The sequence below is a fragment of the Chiloscyllium punctatum genome, chromosome 22, assembly GCF_047496795.1.
Source record: "Chiloscyllium punctatum isolate Juve2018m chromosome 22, sChiPun1.3, whole genome shotgun sequence".
Classification (NCBI taxonomy): Eukaryota; Metazoa; Chordata; class Chondrichthyes; order Orectolobiformes; family Hemiscylliidae; genus Chiloscyllium; species Chiloscyllium punctatum.
This window is the reverse complement of record NC_092760.1, coordinates 45,927,474-45,949,173: the sequence shown is the minus strand read 5'-3', so window position 1 is coordinate 45,949,173 and position 21,700 is coordinate 45,927,474. Positions and strand designations below refer to the sequence as shown.

The 21,700-nt window shown below is 41.7% G+C and overlaps 1 protein-coding gene across 1 annotated transcript in view; it reads right to left on the bottom strand.

Moving 5' to 3' along the window:
- The window catches only part of ctsd (cathepsin D), a 30,820-nt gene extending 11,665 nt beyond the window's left edge, over positions 1-19,155 (bottom strand). The window contains exons 1-2 of the mRNA XM_072592218.1: positions 19,019-19,155; positions 8,221-8,377 (exon numbers count right to left, since the gene is read on the bottom strand). Of these exons, the coding sequence (XP_072448319.1) occupies positions 8,221-8,377; positions 19,019-19,080 (219 nt within the window). The 5' untranslated portion in view covers positions 19,081-19,155. The remainder of the gene's footprint in view (positions 1-8,220; positions 8,378-19,018) is intronic.
- Positions 19,156-21,700: the final 2,545 nt, after the last annotated feature.

The window sequence follows — 21,700 nt, the reverse complement described above, 5'->3', positions numbered from 1 at the left end:
ACAAATTGGATTTAACAGCGTCTGTGCAGAGGAAAGCAAAAAAAAGGTTTTGGCTGTTAAGAGTCACATTTGATTTAAAAATCCATTTGACCTCTCTCCTCAGATGCATCTGGAACTGCTGACTTTATAAAGTGAAATAAGAACAAAACTGTATAAGTTCAATGAACTACATGCTAACATTTACTGAGCTGAACAATTGACTGGAGATGCTGTACAAGATTTCAGCCTAGAGTCAGTGTACATTAGTTGCCACCAAACCAAGAGAGGAGTGTCTATCTTGTATAGTTTGAAAACAAAACTTTTCCACATTGCTAAAATCAGCAGGCTATTTTAAATCGTACAAACAGGAAATTTTGTTTAAAACCAGCAGTTTTAAAGATTGAAAGCACATCATGCATTTCCTTAAACAGTTCAACTACAGAAAAGAACTAAAAAAAAAAAAAGAGTGCCTCAAACAAAATTGCATTGTTTTAACATTGTATTGAACAGATTCCCTGTTGAGCCTTGTACAACTTAAGAAAAGGGGGAAAATACACACAGTTATAGCTGATTGTAGTGCCCTAGGATTAAGCAACAAACTGCACTAAAGCAGATTGTTTCCCTCTCCATTGTATGCCATTGATAACAGGGACTTAATTAGTCGAGATTTATGCTAATCATGACTTTTGGGCGACTGTGCCTTAGTCTCCAGAAAGTGGAAAAATCTAGGTCATTAAGTAAAGCAGGAATTGGGTCAACTGCTCCTGTTACAGGGACAAAAGCACCTTTAAACAAACAGTGCTTACCAAGGGGTGTAGTCAAATCAATGGTTTTGTACTTGAATGGTCAGTTCAAAAGTCTATCCTTGCTACATACTGCTCTTCATCATCATTCAAAAAAAAGACATCCTGAAAGTTCCAGATTTTCCACTCACTACATTTGGTAGTGTCATTGAAGGTATCCAGTGACACCTTGTCAGTAGATCATTCCCTTTAGCCTGCAAGCTAATGGTATGAAGCACCAAGTGGTGGAGGTGTCCAGTTGCTTATGGATCCAGATAGTCAGCATTTTATCTTGTCAGTTCATGAAATATTTCACATTGACACAGTGATCAGAATCTAAAGCTTTTTCTTCTTATAAAAAGGATTAATAGACGTGACAACAATCCCTACCTCCATAATTAACACTCATGCCCAGAATCTAAGTTTGTGCTCTCAACCATCCCCTAGTGGGTCAGTTCATGCAAACTTGACCATGATGCGAGCACTCCTTTCCAGCATCATATGCTTCAGAATACTCATTCTTCAAGAGCTATTGCCCCACCTCAAAATGCTCTTGTGTCTTTGAAGTCCTTGAATGGATGATGACTTTTCAAATTCTTGCTTAGCTTTCCTACAATACTGATGGCTGATCCCATTTCTTGCTGTCAATAATTCCAAGTTAGACAATGCTAGGATTTCCACAATGTTTGTGCCCTTGTGGCCATAAGTCATTTCTGAGTACCAACAACATTAGGGACAGCACATGACTCAGTTTAACCTGCTGTAAAGTATCACACTGCAAAAACAACAGGCAACATTTAAGCTGGAAGCAAACCAAAACATGCCTTGATCTCGTGGCATATATCTATTTAATTCCGATACAAGAAAAAAAAAGAGTGGCTTAGATTCTGATCCTTGTGTCAATATATGAAAAATTTGATGAACTGACAAGATAAAATGCTGCTGGTCTGGATCCATAAGCAACTGGAAACCTCCAGCACTCAGTGCTTCATGTCATTACCTTGCAGGCTGAAGGGATATGATCACTTACAAAAGGCATCAAATGCACAATTGCAAACAGTAAGTCAATACAATTATGACCATAAGTGTTCATGTTTAGTACAAAATTGATTTTAAAATGAATCAATTTTTCTAATAAGTTAAAGGTCTTGCTCATGATATTTATGTTAAAGACATGCACAGTACCCACAGCCAGAGGCTGGTCACATCCAAACCAAAATAAAAGGCAGAGCTCTGGTGCATCAGGGAAATAGATGGACAACCACATATTGGAGGGAAAGCTCCACAATTCAGACTTGAGAAGTCATTCTGCCCATTTCTTGTACGAACTGCATTATAAAAACTACTGAACTGATCAAACAATTCCCCAGAAGGCAGAAACAAAGAACCATGCTCAATGAGGCAGCTTTGAAAATCCCATTGAGTGTAGGAACCCATTTTGGACGAAGATGGTTTTTGCAAAGTTATAAACTCACGAACTTTAGCCTCAAATAGATCAAGGAATGTTTATATTCAGAAAAGGGAAATAGACATTGAAATCAAGAGGTCACCTTGAATGGTTAGAAACAGGTGTCACCGATTCATCCTTAAAATATTGCAAAAAGTACACTCTAGAAGAAAAACTAGACGACAGTGAGGAGTGAAAGTATTCTAGTGAATAAGTAAGTTGATCATCCTTTTTAAAAGGAACTCCTTACCCCTCAAATATACCCCCCCCCCCCCAAATTTGAACCACCCCCTCCCCTTACCATGTAGCAGAAAGGCCCTTCCTCTTCACCTAATTTAGGCTATTCATGATTTTATAGGGCATTCCTCCAGTGCCAGAGTCCAAATCTATTCAGCCTCTCCTATAATTCAAGCCCTTCATCCCTGGCAACCTCCTGGTAAACCTCTTCTGAACACTCCAACTCTAATATCCTTCCTATAACCAGAACTGCACAGTACTCCAGAAGAGGTCTCACCAGCCTATACAATCTGAACAGGGCATCTCAACTCAAGGTTTGAGCAAAGACAAGCATGCTAAACACCTTAACCACCTGGTTTACAGGTTATGCAAATTTCAAAGAATGATGAACCTGAACTTCTAGGTTTTACAACACTCACTCAAGGCCCTACCATTAGTTTTAATGGAGTCCTGCCCTTGTTTGTTTTACAAAAATAAAAACAATACTTTGTATTTCTCCAAATTAAACTATCTCCATTAAACACTTCACCCCATTGTCCCAAGTGATCAAGATCCCTTTGCATTCTTAGATACCCATTGTTCCTGCCCACTATGGCACCAATTTTGGTGCCATCTGCAAACTTACTAGCCATACCTTCTATCCCACTGGTTTATGTAACTAAAAAAAAAAAAAGTGGACTAGTACTGATCCAGAGACGACTGACTGCCAACCTCCACAGCCATCTTCCTTTGTTCTACATAGATTACTTAGTGTGGAAACAGGCCCTTCGGCCCAACACCGACCTGCTGAAGTGCAACCCACCCATACCCATTTCCCAATACGACAGGGAATTTAGCATGGCCAATTCACCTGACCTGCACATCTTTGGACTGTGGGAAGAAACCAGAGCATCTGGAGGAAACCCACACAGACACGGGGAGAATGTGCAAACTCCACACAGACAGTTGCCAGAGGCTGGAATTGAACCCGGGTCTCTGGCACTGAGGCAGCAGTGCTAACCACTGTGCCACCATGCTGCCCAAAGGACTCCAAACAAGTCAAGAATGTTCTTTTCCGAGCCCAATTCCTATCGATTAATTTTACTATGGCTTTTTTGAGACTGTGGCCCTTGCAGAACTCGAATGGAGTGCCCGAGTAGGTTATTACCAAGCAAGTGCTAGCACATAGCACTGTCAATGACCATTCCAATCACTTGATGGTTGAGATTGACCGGTAGGATAAGAGCACAGGTTGGATTTGTTCTCTTGAGCACAGCTGATATTGGATAATTTTCCACAAAAGTCAGTTATAGTAGATGTTGTAGCTATACAGTAAAAAAAGCTTGGCTATGGGCATGACTAGTTCTGCAGCCCTCAATCTATTGCAGCAAATCTAAAAAAAAAAATTCATATTCTCACTAAACAGCACAACTGTCACTTCACCATCCCAGAGGTCTCTGCAGACATTTAGTCTCTTGTACTTCCAGTCCAGTCATTAGCTTTCAACAGCATTGGCCTCATACTGGAATTCTCTTATGTCTATCCACTGCTGCAGTCTCTCCTCTCAAGATACTTGTTAATCCTTGCCTCTGATCAAGCTTTTGGTCAGATTCTCTTTTCAGCTTTTGAATGATCAGTGCGTCACTATTAAAAGTGTTTTTTTTAATAAAAAAACTCATCAGTCTTGACTTGTGCCTTGAAAGATTTCATCATTAAGATGTTATTTTAGAGCATGGAGTCCATTAACAGAAAATGATTGCAGCACTTAGCAGTCATGAGGTTAGCATGTGACAATTAGCCAACTCACGATGATTCAGCCACTAGTCATCTCTCATCAGAAATAGACTAGGCAGTCCAACAAATTAGGACTATAGTTTGCTCCATAGATTAATATTTTACAAAAAAGGTGTTGACTCAAACAGCAACTGCAACAATTTCATAGCTTGCAGAAAATAGTTCAGCAAGAGGTTTGATTTGAACAGACTTGAGCAAAAGTATAGTAAACTTTTAATAATACTTGCAGTTTTAAAATGGTGGAATGCTGATTTTAATTTTACTTCGACTTAGCATTGTTAGTGTGCAGCAGATAGCACCTTTGCCAAAATTTATAGGTCAGAATTTGTCTGACTACACAGGTGACAATAAAAAAAAAAGAGAAATGGAGTGAGTTAGCCCTGGAGAAATGCTAACACTAAGCCTTACTTTGTTACCTCAAGGTGAGAAGGTGCACTTGGGATTCTTGACTCAATTAAAGCCCTCAAGGGCTTCAAGTCTCAATTTGCCCAACTACCAATTTCCTGGCAGGTTTGATGAAATGTCAGCTCCCAGGATGGTCCCAGTCTCGGCCCAGAGACACAGAATAGACGATGTGCAGGAGGAGGCCATTCAGCCCTTTGAGCCAGCACCACCATTCATTATGATCGTGGCTGATCATCCAGTCAGTATCCTGTTTCTGCCTTACCCCCATAACCCATGATTCCACTATCTTTAAGAGCTCTATCCATCTCTTTCTTGAAAGTATGGAGAGATTGGCCTCCACTGCCTTCTGGGGCAGAGCAATGGGACAAACTTGGTAAATCAATCTCTTCAAGAAGCAAGTCAAGACTCCTCTTCACCACTGGATCCACTGAAAACTAGGCCAAGTGATGGACTTAGGATCAAGAAGCTACCCTACCTCAATTGATCAACATCCAAGGTGTCAGGACTCCACCCCACCAACCTTCGCATCATTTGCTAACATTTCTGCCACCTCCAAATGGACCCCACCGCCAGGGATATATTTCCCTCCCCACCCCTTTCTGCAAAGGCTGTTCCCTCTGTGACTACCTGTTCAGGTCCACACCCCACAACAACCCACCCTCCCCTCCTGGCACCTTGCCCTGCCACTGCAGGAATTGTGAAACATGTGCCCACACCTCCCCTCCATCCAAGGCCCCAAAAAGGGAGCCTTCCACATCTAATGTCATTTATTGTATCTGTTGCAGTCTCCTTTACATTGGGAAGACTAGATGCCTTCTTGCAGAGCGCTTTAGGGAACATTTCTGGGACACCTGCACCAATCAACCCACCATCCCATGGCCCAACATTTCAATACTCCCTCCCACTCTACTGAGGACATGCAGGTCCTGGGCCTCCTCCACTGCTGCTCCCTCACCACCCGACTGCTGGAGGAAGATAGCCTTATCTTCCGCCTCAGAACACTCCAACCCCAGGGCATCAATGGGACTTCAACAGTTTACATGTTTCCCCCTCCCCCCCCACCTTACCCCAATTCCAACCTTCCAGCTCAGCACTATCCTCATGACTGGCAGGTAGGACCAATCTTCCTTCCCATCTATCTGCTCCACCCTATCACCTTCATTCCCATCTCCATCCACCTATTGTATTCTTGGCTACCTTCTCCCTAGCCCTACTCCAACCCCTCCCCCCCAACCCAATTTATCTCTCCACCCTAGAGGCTCCCAGCCCTCATTCTTGATGAAGGGCTTTTGCCAGAAGCTTCAATTTTCTTGCTCCTCTGATGCTGCCTGACTTGGTGGTTTTCCAGCACCACACTTTTCCACTGAATCTCTGGCATCTGCAGGCCTCTCCAAAAACATCTGAACAAGCTGTTTAAAAGAAAATCTGCAATCTTATGTTGCACAAAATGACAGACTTTCACAAGTATTGCAGGATATTGTAACAATACTGCCTCTATAATTTCAATGATCCTAGACTGAAAGAATTTAAAGAGGTTCAAGACAAAACATGCTTGAACAGATAATGTCACAACAATTTCATTTTCAGTCAGGTTTGCCAATTTCAAACACTAGTCTTGGAGCTTCAGGTAGGGATGGACAAATACAGAAATCCAGCTAATAAAAGTTTACTTTTACATTTAAGCAACAGATCAGTCATTGTTTGCCACTATAATCTTTCTTATTTAATTGAGTCCTAACTTATCTTTTGCAGCAGTTGACAAATTCTCATTTGTCTGGGGGACAAGTTTCGACTTTGTCTGCCCATCTTTTGCTTAGCACCACCCTTCACATTCTAGTTTCTTTCACCTACTTTAAAATTTGTTACCATCGCTCGCCATCTCTATTTCCAATCCTTTCACCTTCAATGCTTTTATCTTCACATCTTTCTCACAAGATCACTTTCCCCTCCCAACATGACCTCCTTTTTAAACAGAAAGTGAAATGTTGCTTGATGGGACAGTATCTTTGAAACTTTACTACCACTGAGAGGGGCAGATGGGCAATGATGATAGGTCTGACCCTATGGTGCCAGGCACCCATGAAACCAGTGGACTCACCACACAATGCAAGATAATTTGATCATTGACAGCTAATTGTTGGGTCCTTTCCAAGGAAAGTCAACTGCCTAACCTAATCCACTGCAGAGAAACAGCAGTTGGGAAGCGGTCAAAACATTGTGTCCTACTTTGCGAACCCCTTGCAGCGTGATATTCAAGACAAACCCCTTCAGCTCTGTCTGTGTCACACATTGCAGCACCAATATTCAGACAGCATTTGAAGTTGGACACACCAGGTATGCAAGTTTTACTATTAACTGAGCCCACATGAAATACTGACAGCAAAGCTTGGCAATGTTGTAATGGAACATCCTATTGGAGGAACAATGATATATTTTGATGCTACAAGGCAAATTGGGATTCTATTTCAATCCTCTGCTTTATTACAAAATATACTACAACCACTAAAGGTGCCCTGGATCCAACCTCAGCCACAAAGTGGAGAATCCTTCTCTTTATCTAGCAGAACCAGTTGACCACAAATAACTTTGTTCAGAGGTGTGGATAGGACTAGGTTTGGTTTTTAAAAAAAATTGATTACTACACCATTTTAAGCCAACATAAAAAGCCTAGCACAGCCATCTTAAAAAGAAAACTTGTGTTCTGCTCAGTTCAGCAATACATTGCAGTACATGCTTCCACACCAAAGGTAGTGGCCAGGTTGAAAAAGTGAGAAGTTTAGGGTGAGAATGATCAGTTTGAGGTTTCATTTCTTTTGAAAAACTGAAGCCAACAACTGTTTCAATATTACTGCAACAAAATCCATCAGCTGTCAAGTCTGTAGAAAAACCAAAATGGGTTGTGACCATAATCTCTCTCTTTCCTCTCTCTTCTCTCCCCCGCCCCTCCCCTCAGAGGGGTCATAAAGGTAGAGGTGGTGATATGTCTGTAACTGGCTACTTTCAATAATGGCAGGGAGCAACCAGTTCAAGCTTGGAGTTTGATTTAAGTTTTAACAGGGTGTCAGAAAACTGCTGGTAACTGAAGCAACTAGTGGGAAAAAAAAAAGGCTCCATTCTTCAGAGGTCTTGCCTGAACTTTTGCTCTGATGTCTCTCCTGTCTGTAAGAACTGATGTTTGAGTTTGCCATTTGCCAAGGGGTCTGTTTATGTGATGTTGTGAAAAGTGGAACAGAATCAGTAAGTTGCAATAGAGTCTGTTGGGTTTTCAAAGGAGTCATTATAAAATTTGTTTTCTTTTGTTCACATTTCAACCATTAGGTATTTAAATTGTTTTGCTTAAAGCAAACTAGTTTGACCAGCTGCATCACTCCTGCAAATATCCAGTTTACATCTGCCTTTAAACTGAGTTAGGGTCTAGACTAAAAATGCTTTGAGTGGGGTCTGGCTTGCTTGATAACAATGCAACCTGACAGATAAAGCTTCAGTTGAGCCCTGTTGAAAGAATGGTATTCAGTAATGACTACTGTTCTGTCACTTACCCAACTTCACATTTGAAATTATATTCCCTTTTGTGCTAACGTTAGAAGCTATACTCACATCCAGGTAATTTTTTAGTGTCTCTGGAGTGGGCCGCTTGCTATGTGGAAAGCCCAAATTGTATTTGTTGGATTGGTCTCCTGCAAGCAGTTCCTCGATGCTGTCTGCAGAATCAGTGAAGGTTTGTCGGATGGAGCGAGATTTCCTCAAAGGAATGCTGTGAGAGAGAACAAAATTGATGTAATTCTCCCTGTCCCTTAGAGTTCAAGCACCTACAGAGACCAGGCCTGAAGGTTTCAAAGTAGTTGCATCATTGAAAGTCACTGATCTAAAAGTCAGTTAGTGCTCAGTTAGGAAATAACAAACAAATGACCTTGAAGATACAAGCCACATCACTTCAAAGTACTACAGAACAAAAAACTGTTCAAAAACTACTGATAAGAGGATCTTTCACCCACACCAAGTCCCACTTTTTTTTGTTTGAAAATGCAAGAAGAAACTTTGAGCAGTACTATGGAAAAAATGGAACACTTAGTCAGCAAGTCAGCTTAGGTCATCCACATCATTGTTAATTGAAATATACATTAAAACTCTTGAGCACTGACTCTAATCTTCAGCCTCAAAACCAAACTTTCCTTAAATACTGGATTATTCTGACAGATGACTGAAATGTTGGTAGTTTTGTACAATTGATCCATTCTGATCAACTTCATTGTGGCAAGAAAGCTCAAAGGCATGGATAGGTCTCTTGTCCTTAAAGAGGAAGGAGTTTGGGCCAAAGCCCCTGGAGATGTAAAGCCAAACAGGTCCTGCTCCCAATTAGATGGAAATTACTTGGTAACAGTTGTGTTCTTTATCCAATTTCACACACTATGTAGTCTTGGATTCTAAAAGCTAGCCCACTGTACTACTCACCATTTTAAAGTCAACTTCAACAATTTTAACAATTCTTTACCATTTAAAGTAAAAAAAGAGATCCAAATTATTGTTTTGGAGCTTAGTTTCTAATATGGAGGAATGCTTGGTAAAAAGGAACCACCACAAGCCTCAAAAATAAAAGGAAACTTCTATGAAGACACATCATGTAACACAGCTTAAAGACAAACATCTCAAAGCATATTGGCCATTTAAAAGTCAGTTTTGAATTGTGGAAGCATTACAAGTGCAAATACAACCTAATTCACATCCTGATAGAAAGGGAACCATAGACAACCACTTAGAATCCCTAGTGTGGAAGCAGGCCATTCAGCCCAGCAAGTTCACACTGTCCCCAAGACATTGAGGACTGATATTATAGGAAAGTGTAAAAAGCAAACTCAGTAGAATTGCTGTCTATAACAAGTCTTTTGTATTAGTTATTGCATGTGACATACCACTGTCATGGACAGAAGGATAGAGGTGAATTTAAATTAGGACTGCTTTTCCCCCCCCCTCTTTAAAAAAATCAGATGGCAAGATATTGTTCCATTTAATCCCCTCCCTTTTTAAAATTCAAGTCCTTTGAGATACGCCAAAGTGCTCCTCAACCCTGGTTTCTGAATTCCCATTTCAAAATAGTGAAAATAAAAACCTTCAAAATCAATGGGGCTTATTATTATAACATTCAAAATGCATCAACACTGCATTTGCTACTTTATCTAAAACTTTAGAGCTCAGTGTCCAGTTGTGGGTTCCTTGATGAGTTGAGCCAAATTATGTTCCTTCTTGCAGGAGGAACATAGGCTTTTACCCTGCTAGAAACTTGGAGTTGGAGTTGGAGAGTCTAAGACAGACTAGAGACTTGCACATGAAGTCAAACAGCACTGATAAAGATCCCAGAATTAAAAACTAAAGCCATGCTCAATTTCAGTCTTGATGAAAATAGGAATTTTGAGCAAGCAAGTCGAAACAAAAACATGTCAGGTATAGACAGATTAAGAGAATCCTTAGAAGGCAATAGAAGTTTTATTGAAGGAAATTAGGAGGGCAAAAAGGGGACATGAGATTGCTTTGGCAAATAGGGTCAAGGAGAATCCAAAAGGAATTTTATAATTACATTAAAAAAACATAACGGAGAGAACAGGGTGCCTTAAAGAATAGCAAGGCTGCCTATGTGTAGAGTGAGACGAGATGGGAGAGATACTAAACAAATATTTTGCATGTGCTTACTACATAGAGAATGATATGAAAGTTAAAAAACTTTGAAATAAATAAAAACAATCTTTAAATATGTCCATATTACTGAGGTGGCAGTGCTGGAGGCCCTAAAATGCATAACGGTGGATAAATCCTGAGGAACTGATCAGGTATACCCTAGAACTCTGAGGGAAGCTAGAGATGTGAGTACTGGGCCTCTTGCTGAGCTAATTGTATTGATGGCCAATTTCCAGTCGTCCAGCACCTGTGAGGAGTGTGGTGCCACTATTTTTAAAAAGGTGGCAAGAAGAGCCAGGGAACTACAAACCAGTGAGCCTAACATCAGTGGTGGGATCCTGAGGGACAGGATTTACATGTATTTGGAAAGGCAAGGACCAATTGGAGAGAGTCAACATGGCTTTGTGCAAGGAAATAGTGTCTCACTAACTTGATTGACTTTTATCAAGTAGTAACAAAAAGAGGATTGAGGAGTTCAATAAAGCATTTGACAAGATTCCTCATGGTAGACTGGTTAGCAAGGTTAGATCATGGGGAACACAGATTATCATTTGGATACAGAACTGGCTTGAAGGTAGGAAACAGAAGTTGGTGGTGGAGGGTTGCTTTTCACTGGAGGCCAGTGACCAGTGAGGTGACATGGATCAGTGCTGGGACCACTACTTTGGTCATTTATATAAATGATTTGGATGAGAACAAAGGAGGTATGGTTACAAAGTTTGCAGATGACACCAAAATTAGAGGTGTAACAGGCAGTGAAGAGGTTACCCTAGATGAGCCAAGGAGTCGGAGATGGATTTTAATTTGGATCAATGTGAGGTGCTGCATTTTGGAAAGGCAAATCAAGGCAGGACTTATGCACTTAATGTTAAGGTCCTGGGGAGTATTGATGAACAAAGGCCTTTGAAGTGCAGGTTCATAGTTCCTTGGAAGTAGAGTCATAGGTAGACAGTGCTGCGAAGGCATTTGGTATGCTTTTCTTGGTTTGTCAGTGCATGGCGTATAGAAGTTGGGAGCTCATGTTATGGCTGTACAGGATATTGATTAGGCCACTTTTGGAATACTGCATACAATTCTGGTCTTCCTCCTATAGGAAGGAGATAGTGAAACTCAAAGGGTTCAGAATTTGCCAGGGTTGGAAGGTTTGAATTAAAGGGAGAGATTGAATAGGCAGTGATTATTTTCCCCTCTGACTTCAGAGGCGGAGGGGTGATCTTATGGAAGTTTACAAAAGATCATAAGGGGCATGGGTAGGGTAAGTAGACAATGTCTTTTCCAGGGTGAATTAGTCCAAAACTAGACAGCAAAAGTGGAGAGGGGAAAGATTATTTTAAAAAGACACAAGGCGCAATTTTTCCATGTAGAGGGTGGAGAGTGTATGGATTGAGCTGTCAGAGGAAGTAGGAGAGGCTGGTACAATTACAAACATTTAAAGGCATCTAGATGGGTATATGAATAGGAATAGTGTTTAAGAGAGATATAGACTAAAGGCCGGTAAATGGGGATTAGATTTATTTAGACTATCTGGTCAGCATGGAGAGTTGGACTGATGCATGTGTTCCCATGCTGTCAATTTGGTGACGATTTTCTGGCATGATTGCTCAATTGAAAATGTAGCTTTAGCTGCCTGTGGTTTCCATTACAAGGTGAAGAGGTCACTGTAAAAGCATCAGTACTCATTTTAACATAATAGATTGTGAAGTAGCAGAGATAGATAGTTTATCACCTAGCCAGTTGTGTTAGCTTTACCTGGAATATGCAGTGTTAGAGGTTGCAAAAACAGCTGGAAATACAATGTGTTCAGTCTTGGCTACATTGGGCACTGCCAGATTGCCCATTTTGAAAATAATTTAAAACGTAGTCAGCTTTTTTGACCCCCTCAGAATTACACTTTGCACCTTCTAGCCATGGCACCATCCTCAGAACCACTCACTGGAAAATGGCAAGGCTGGTTCTCAGCAGTAGCACAAAGCACCAACATGTTGGGGGTAGGACAATGCATCTGACGTGAAGCAGGTGCTGGTCTATAGGGTGCTGTATTTCACAATGGTTTCCTTGTGTGGGTCTGAGGAAGGCAGCTGCACAACATGTGGCAGGTCAATAGTTAGGGCACAGACTGGAGTTCAAAGCAGAAGCATGGAGTCACAGCACAAACAGACCCTTCAGTCCAATCAATCCATTCCAACCTTAATCCCAAATTAAACTACTCCCACCTGCCTGCACTTGGCCCATATACCTCAACTTTTCCTATTCACATACTATTCCAAATGTCCTTTAATTTTTTTTTAACTGGACCTGCATCCACCACTTCCTCTGGAAGTTCATTCCACACATGAAATCACTGAAAATAAAAAATTGCCCCCTTCTCTACTTAAAAATATACCCTCTAGTCTTGAAATCCACCACCCTTGAAAACAAAACCTGCCATTCACCTTCTGTATGCCTCATTATTTTATAAACCTTAAAAGGTCACCCCTCAACCTCCTACCCTCCAGGAGAATAAAGGTCCCGGCCTCTACTGAATTTTCCTTAAATCCCTCTGATCTTTCTCTCACTGCTGTATGCATCACCACAGTCCATGTGCAGCAGTGACATCCAGAGTGATGGATGTTGCTGGGAATGGGGCATTAACCTGATAAATCTCTTCTGAAACCCCTCCAGCTTAATAATATCCTTCCTATTACCAGTGCAATGCAAACTGGGCATGGTGCTCCAGAAGAAGCCTCACCAATGACTTGTATAACCTGAAAACAACATCCCAACTCCTATACTCAAGGGAGTGAGGCACTGTGCCTTAACCACCCTCTAAAATGCAAGAGCATGACAATGACCCCGGGGGGGGGGGGGGGAAATCAAGAGGGATGGGGAGAAAAGGTGACAAAAGAGAAGGATGGGTGTCAATGGATGGGCTTCAGCTGCAGAGTTGAAATGTTACCTATGAACATTGCTAAGAAGCAGCTAGATTGCTAAAGATCAGGTGCTACTTGCCTCCTGTAAAGAGGTTTCTAACAGTTTTGAAGGGAGAGGAGACAATGTCTGGGGGGGGGGGGGGGGGGGGGGGAAGTTCTGGGACATTGGAACATGCCCATGGGTTGGTCAAATGAGATCAAGCAACATCCTAAAACATGCAATGGCACTTGGGAGGAGCTATGCACACCCATCACCATGAAGATGCATTAACCTATCACTCTAGATATGGCTGCTGCACATGGACTGGTGATGCACACAGCAGCGAGAGAAAAATCAGAGGGATTAAGGAAAATTCAGTAGTTAGATTTCCAGAAACTATTTGAAGCTGCCAGAAAGGTCACTGCAGGAAATAAAAGCTCCTGGCATAGTGAAAACATATTGTCAAAGATACATGGTCGTGGCTAGCTGACAGGAAAGAAAGCATAAAGAAAGAAATTTTCTGACGACAACATAAAGTGGTACACCACAAGTATTGGTACCTCAACTTAAAAAATATATAAAAATATAAAATTTTGCTGATTAGAAAGGAGAGAAATTGTGAAAAAAAATAAGTTACATGAATCAGAATTCCTACAGTGTAGAAAAAAGTCCATGTGGCCTATTGAGTCCACACCAATGCTCCAAAGATGATCTCACCCAGACCGACCCCCTAAGGAGCAGGTAAAAATCTGTTAAAAAAAGGATAATAATGTAGAAACTTATGTAATTGCCCATTTTCATAAAACCTTGGCATCTTTACAATACGGAAGCAAGCGGTTCAGCCATCAGGTGCACACTGACACTTCAATCAGCATTCCAACAAGATCCAGCCACCCATGCCTCTTATCCTGCACACTAAGGGAAACTTAACATGGCCAATCTGCCTAACCTGCACTTCTTTGCAGAGAGTGGGAGGAAACCCATGCAGACACAGAGAGAATGTGTGCAAACAACAGATAGACAGAGGCACTGAACCCAAGTCCCCACTCAGACAGCAGTGCTAACCACATATCCAGTGTGCTGTCCCAGAGGCAGAAGAATGAGGCAGGAAACATTAAAGAAGCAACTTAAAATGGAGAGTGCATGAGAGCATGACATCATGGTGCACAAATCACAAAACATTAGTATTTCAGCACAGCAATTAGGAAAGTCAATAGAATGTTGCCAGTAATTGCTAGGGGAAATGGAACACACAAAATGGGAATGTTATGCTTCAGTTCTACAAGGCATTGGGGAGACCACCTTTGGAACAGTGTTCAATGATCCACTTAGAGGAGGGATGGAAGCATTTCAGATTTACTAGAATAAATACCCAAAGTGAGGTGTTTTCTTCTAGAAAAGGAAAGTTTGACACACAAGGCATAAACTCAAGTTTGAAAAAGTAAAACATGATCCTGAAGGGTCACAACAAGGTGGACTTGAAAGATCATTCCTCTTGAGACAAGAGAGTCTTTGCTTCCAAAGAAGGGGTTGCCCACTTTAAACAAACAGATGAGAAGAATTTCTCAATGTAGAAAGCGCTTTTGTAACACCCTGCCCAGAAGATGATGGAAGCAAAGGCCTTGAATATTTTCAAGGCAGAGATGGAGATTATTGATGAGCAAGGTGGTGAAAAATGTTTGGGTAAACAGGAAGCAGAAATAATCAGATCACCCACAATTTTACTGAACAGCAGAGACTGCCCAAGTGACTCTCAATCATAACTTGTACATTTGTATATAACCACAGCTGTTCAAGCAATGAAGGCTACATCAACAGAAATGCAAATTTTTGCCTGCTTTTAGTTCACTTTATGGATCTGCAACACATCCACACATGCAATTTATGACCAACTATGGAGTACAGAGAAGATTACTCAGTATGACCCTCATCATAGTATTGTGAACCAAATCTTATCAGCTGACGCCAAAGGGCGGATGAATTGGGAATAGAGGGAAGGAGGTCAGGATGAATCTTAACTAGGACAAATGAGAAGAACATGTGAACACGAGAGGGAATGAGGAACTTCAGTTATGAAGTCAGATTAAAGAGGTTGGGTTGCTGTTCTTGCTGAGAAGGATACAATTTTGCAAAATAGTGAGTAGGCAGGATAGAGTAGACACCAAGAAATTGTACTCATTCCAGAGGGACAACAGGGTAAAGATTTTTAAAATTAATCAGCAAAAACAGAGTGAAGGAATTACATTTTCCAGAATAGTTAGGGCATGGAACTGTTTGGAAGTTTAGTGGAGACAGGTTCTATTGAGACATTCAAAAAATGTCATTGAGGATGATCTGAATTATACGTTGTTCAAGATTATGGGAAATGTAAACAGTTGGCATTAGGTAATAATACTCATTTAACAAGCCAGGGCAGGCACATTGGCCTCCTTCTGTGCTGTAATACAATGGTGGTTGTGATCATGCATCAACTAGCTCCAAGTGCCTCAAGACAGTTAAAAAGCTTTGAGAAGGTAGTCAGATTTGTACACATTCCCACAAGCATTATGACTTTGGAGACAGACCCCGTGCCAGTTGCTCTTAGGGTAATGGCAACCTTAAATTTCCACATCAGCAGTAAATTTCATGGTTCAACAGGAGAACAGCACTGCAATTCACAGACTACAGTGTACAGGTAGGTAAAGAAGGAGACCAACACCCTACTTGAAGGCTACCTGATGAAACAGATTTGTGGCAGATGCAGGTAGTATCCCACTAGAATTGTTGGGTTCAGAGTAATCAGATAGTTAATTTAGGTACAGTGTGTAATCAACTGTACACATGGCTATTAGAGCACCCAAGAATAGCCAGTTGCATTAGGAAATTGAAAAGAAATTTCACTCATTGTATCAGAAAGAATTCTGCAGGTGTGCTGGTTTCTAAGACTGCATGACATATTTGGAGGAACTCCCAGGGGCCACATTTATTTGCAAGATTTTATTAGTGCAGGGTTGGATCCTGGGAGACAAGATTTATCCCCTCAGGACATGGTTTACAACACCAATGTACTATCTCTAAAGCTCTGCAAAACACAGCATAACCAGGAATATTAGAGAGCAGACTACAGGGATGACTGAAAAATTCAATTTTCAAATACCTTGACCAGTCTAATCAACCTTAGAACATCAAGGTGTACTTGAATTGTCATTGTTTGCGGTGCCTTGCAGGAAGTGATGCAACATTGCAATGGGAAGAATTCAGGACAGAGGTGCCGTTAGCTTCCTTAGGTGACGATGTGTACCCAGAGAGTACATGAAGCACAACAGATTGCATAGCAGCTGTCTCAGATGGCTCAAGGCTTTGCAGGAAGGTGCCACAGCTGTCAGGGCCAACACCACCGTTGGTCATTTTGACAGGTAATGTACTCACCTGACCATCATTCCCACTGATATCAGCCTCCAAAAGCAACTCTCATGGAAGGCTGAAACAAAATGTTCTAAGTGAGGAATTAAAAAAAAAAAGGACTCCCTTAAGGATATTGGTTTTATGTGGACACTGAAGTAAACAAACATTACAAGCCCATGCTCTGCTCCTTGCCCACATGGTGATAACCATGACTGCACAGGTAGCACACCCCTCCCATTGAGAGAGAGTCATTTATATAGAGGCAGAGCATTGTAACATAACTGCATGTACATTGAGAGACAATGCAAATCACACCATACATATTAGTCCGTACTGTTTTGCTTTGTATTGGATGGTAACTTTAACTTCTATTACCCAATTTCAACACATTTTTCTGGACTAAAAGAAAAGTGGTTTTAAAAAGGGGAAGCTACCAAATTACAATAGCTGCACTGATTAGCTGACAGAGTTGAACCAGGTTTCACAAAAACTGAAAAGAAATGAGACCCACTCTGAACGGTTTTAATCTGATCAAAATAACTGAAACCAATCACACTGATCTGCAATTCTGGTTTCGTTTACACCTTTCTGAAAGTTTGAGATGTTGGGATGAAAGTCTCCTGCAGACCATTCCACTTGGAAACTAACCACCAAGATGAGAGAATACCAACATTGAGCTTTCCAACCTAAAAAACGTAATCCTGGTAGAGGAGTGTAAACTACAGGGCTTGGGTAAATGACTCCACCCCTCCTAATTAAGTTCTTGTCCACCATCACCAGAAGCAGAAAATTTCACCCCTCAAAGTAGAACAGCACCTTAATCATGAGATTTGATGCCACATTACTACTTTGGGTTCCTCACAGAGCAATCAAGGAAAAGACAAAGTGAAGTCTAAGCCTGAAGCCAGTCCCTGAAAGTAACAATATTACACATTTATACAAGATGTTGCTATATATGGTAATCACCAGTATACTAGACTGACTTGTTTTTTACCAGGAGCAGGAGAATTGATGTTTCAGGCATAAGTCTTCAGATTTCTGAAGGTCTTATGCCCAAAACATCAATTCACCCATTCCTCAGATGCTTCCAAACCTGCTATGCTTTTTCAGCACCACACAACTCTGAGCTCCATCTGCAGCCCTCACCTCCTTCTACCTGACTTTGTCAAAAAAAAAACTGGGCAAGGAATAATTAGGCTCCATTTTAGGCTCACCACCCATGTTGTAATCTGATGCAGAGTGGCAAAAGTTACTGTGGGGCTTCAAAAAGAGAATTTCAAGATCCCAAATGGAATTGCAAGTTGAAAGTTTGGGGTGCTAAGCTGTGACCATGATGGAGTTCTGATCAACATAATAATGACCATCCCAAGCTAACAGACCACTATTCCAGTCCCAAGTTCTCAATGGAGGGAATCACTACAGCAATTTAACATTGATAAAAAAGGGTCATTGTGGGGGCTAAAGTCTGGGAAGCACAGCCCTTGCACAGTACTTTAATTCAACCCACTGTTCATATTTAGTGCTGTGCAGATCATGACAATATCAGAAATTTCCTCCACCATCCCAGTGCCTCTCTCTAACAACACCCACTTGCAGCGTTGCCATCATGAGTCACACTCTTGGAAAAAAACTAGGTAAAAACAATGACTGCAGATACTGGAAACCAGATTCTGGATTAGTGGTGCTGGAAGAGCACAGCAGTTCAGGCAGCATCCAAGGAGCAGGAAAAATCGACGTTTCGGGCAAAAGCCCTTCATCAGGAATAGAGGCAGAGAGCCTGAAGCCACTCTTGGAAGTCAATCCCACCACAGGCAACGTGACCCGGTTTACGAAATGATCTGCATCATCATCTGACATCAGAGTCATCTGAAATAAAACAACATTAACCAGGCTCGGCAGCTCAAGCCTACCCGTTCACAGGGGACTGAACGCTGGTTTACTTTTGTACGACACGAGGGGGGAGTTAAAAACACTTACAAAACCCAGTCTCCCCATTGCTCAAGAGCACCGATTCATTCTCAACAGCTACTAGATTCAACTACGGAAAAACCAAGGGAAGTCAGATCAGTTTAGGTTCGGTAAGCATTGAAAAAATTTTTAAATGAAGGCTTATAAAAAAGGGCTTACATACATAGAATAGGGAGCTGGTTATACTGACTACTCCGGGTTGAAAGTAAATATGGTAACTACTCGAATGCACAGTACGGAAAAAAAGCTAACGGCAACAAAACATCTTCGAAATTAAATTGCCTCCGGCGATAAGTGTGACACGGAAAAGCCCTTCCAAGCACAGCCCTGACCTTCACCAAACCAGCGCCCCTTTGTGCTCTCAGAGTGAGAAGCACCTCGTAGGAAAACAGCAGCAGCGGGCTGGTGAGCCAGCGAAACAATCCCTCATTTATACCCCAGGCTTCCTCAGTCACCTCCCCATCCTTCCAAAACCCTTTCTTACCGCACGAGCCCATGACAGACAGCAAAAGCCGCCGACAGCAACAACGCCACTCCCGGATTCATGACAACATCCAAATAACTTCCCCCACCTCCTGCGGCTGTCAACCCGAATATAATATCATCCGTTCGCCCCACCCCCAGCTCGCCCCTCCTTGAAGCTGCACATCAACCTATGAGAACCTCTCCTTCAGCAGGATCTTTTCATTCAGCGAGTCTCTCATTCACTTACAGGCGTGTCAGCACCAACAGGCTTCAAGAAAATTACTAACTCATCTTTTTTGCCACCAGAGTTGTTGCTGTGCTGTGCAATCAATGTTCATATCCAAAACACCAGCTTGTCCCTCAAGCACTCAGTTGCTGGCCTAACAAAGCAACTTGTTTTCAACAGTTGTATTTTTTTTGCCTCACATTTCAAACAGTTGTTGCATTTGGCTTTGCAGTTATGGTCCTGTGTTAAAAAAGTTTGGTGCTGGACAAGCACAGCCGGTCGGGCAGCATCCGAGGAGCAGGAGAGATTATGGTTCAACAGAAGATGGTGTTGTGCGAGCTGCATCAGGAATTATCATATACACGAGATACATGAAGGCAACATGGGAGTTGGGAAGTGTAAACTCAGAGCTGGTTCAGCTGTGCATGAGTCAACTCTTCTTCAGGAATGCTCTTCATCCACATTTCCGCTGAAGAGCTTTTCTCGACTCTCCTGTTCCTTGGATGCTACCTGACCAGCTGTGCTTTTCCAGCACCACACTTTTTCACTCTGATCTCCAGCATCTGCGGTCCTCACTTTCTTCTAAGTTAATTATAGTTCTGGATTAGTCTCCATCCCTGCCCAGAGCCATTTTCTTGGAGGTCTGATGGGTGTTGGAAGGGCTACCCACCCACAGTTAACAACTTACATTGAGAAATGGCCTCCATAAGGCCAACTGTCAGAGACTGAATGAAGTCTAACCCCAGGAAGTGGCTTCTTCTGAGTGGGTAAGGAAGGGAGGAGTTGAAGGGGAGGGGTAATGGCTGCATTTCAGGCAAGCTACAAGGACCTCTTCAACTGTCTACCACAGCTGACCTGTGAAAGATTCTTCCCTCCATTGTAGTGTCCTGGTTACTGAGGTCAATTTTTCATCTAAAATATTTAAACGTTACAGAGAATACATATCAAGATGGAAATGTCCTCTTTCTCTGACTTGAATTGTAGGCTACTTCTCTTTTCAAGTTGGAAGGCCTCCTGTTGGCCCAATTTCACATGGTGATATCCCTGCTCGCAGATAGTGCAGTTCGTTCTCTGAGCAGCCCTTCAGTTGTTCAGACTTAGCTGAAGCCATGAAGTGTTGCTGGATGATGTGAGAATGAGTTTAGCGGCGATACAGATTGACTCAGAACCCGATTAAAGGTTCACATCAAGGACATTTACACTTAAACCGAGAGTGACGTTCAAGCATTTGTAATCCATGCCACCAAAGTGCTATCACAACACTGACCGGGGGCAACCTCCCATCAGAGGCAGTGTGGGAAACTGGAATTTTAAAAAAAATGCTCTAAACCTTTCTCGCCTAAAGAGTGATAATTTCAAGCATGTGAGAACCAACTACAAGAACACATAACAGAGACACCTTTCATATACTTTATCTTAATAACCAGAACAAAAACAGAAATTGCTCGAGAAACTCAGCAGGACTGGCAGCATCTATGAAAAGAAAGCGGAGTTCATGTTTCATGTTTCAGTGACCCTCCTTCAGATCTGAGAGTAACTAGGAAAAGATGGTACATATGCTATTGGCAGGGTAAGGAGGAAAAGGAATAAGTGGAAAGGTGGAGATGGAGCCCAAAGAGACAGAAAGGATGTTAGCCAGACAAAGATTTGGTTGACAGTAGGCCAGGCAAAAAAAAAGCTGATAATGGGGACAATAAGTAGGTGAAAATTGGATAGTTGTGTTGAAAGCAACCAGTACCATGACAGGACCAAGCGTTGGGGCTGGGGGTCACTCTACAATGCTATAGCTATAGTTACCATGCAACAAACAATATGGCCTTATTCAAGAAAATTGTCAGGACAAGCCCAGCAATTACAAACCAGTCAGTTTAATGTCAATTGTGAGAAGCTTCTGGAAACAATTATTCAGGGTAGAATTAGTAGTGATATGGATAAAGATGAGTTGATTTGGAAGAATCAGCATGGCTTTCTGAATGGAAGTTGTATTTAACTAACTTGCTGAAGATTTCTGAATAAGTAGCATGGCAGGCTCAATGTGGATATCACTGTTAACGTGGAATATACTATGGACTCCTGGAAGTTGCTTCATATGGTGCCATACAACACCATATGAGGAAAGTTATAGGTCATGGAAAAAAAGGACAAAAAAAAATGACTGATAGGAAACAGAGAGTAAAGGACAATGGATGTTTGTCAGGTTGGAGGAAGGTTTGTGGTGAAGTTCCCCAGGTGTTGATATTGGGACCCTTGCTTTTCCCGAAATATATTAATGATCTTAAATTTGGTGTGCGGGGACAATTTTAAAGTTTACAGATGACACAAAACTTGGAAGAATTGGAAACAGTAAGGAGGATAGAATAGAAATTCAGAGTAGTGTTCAGTCCAGTATAGGGGCAATCAAGTTGGTGGAGTGGGGAAATACTTGTTAGACCTCAGCCGAAATGTACAGTTGCAGGCGCCACATTATAGGAAAGA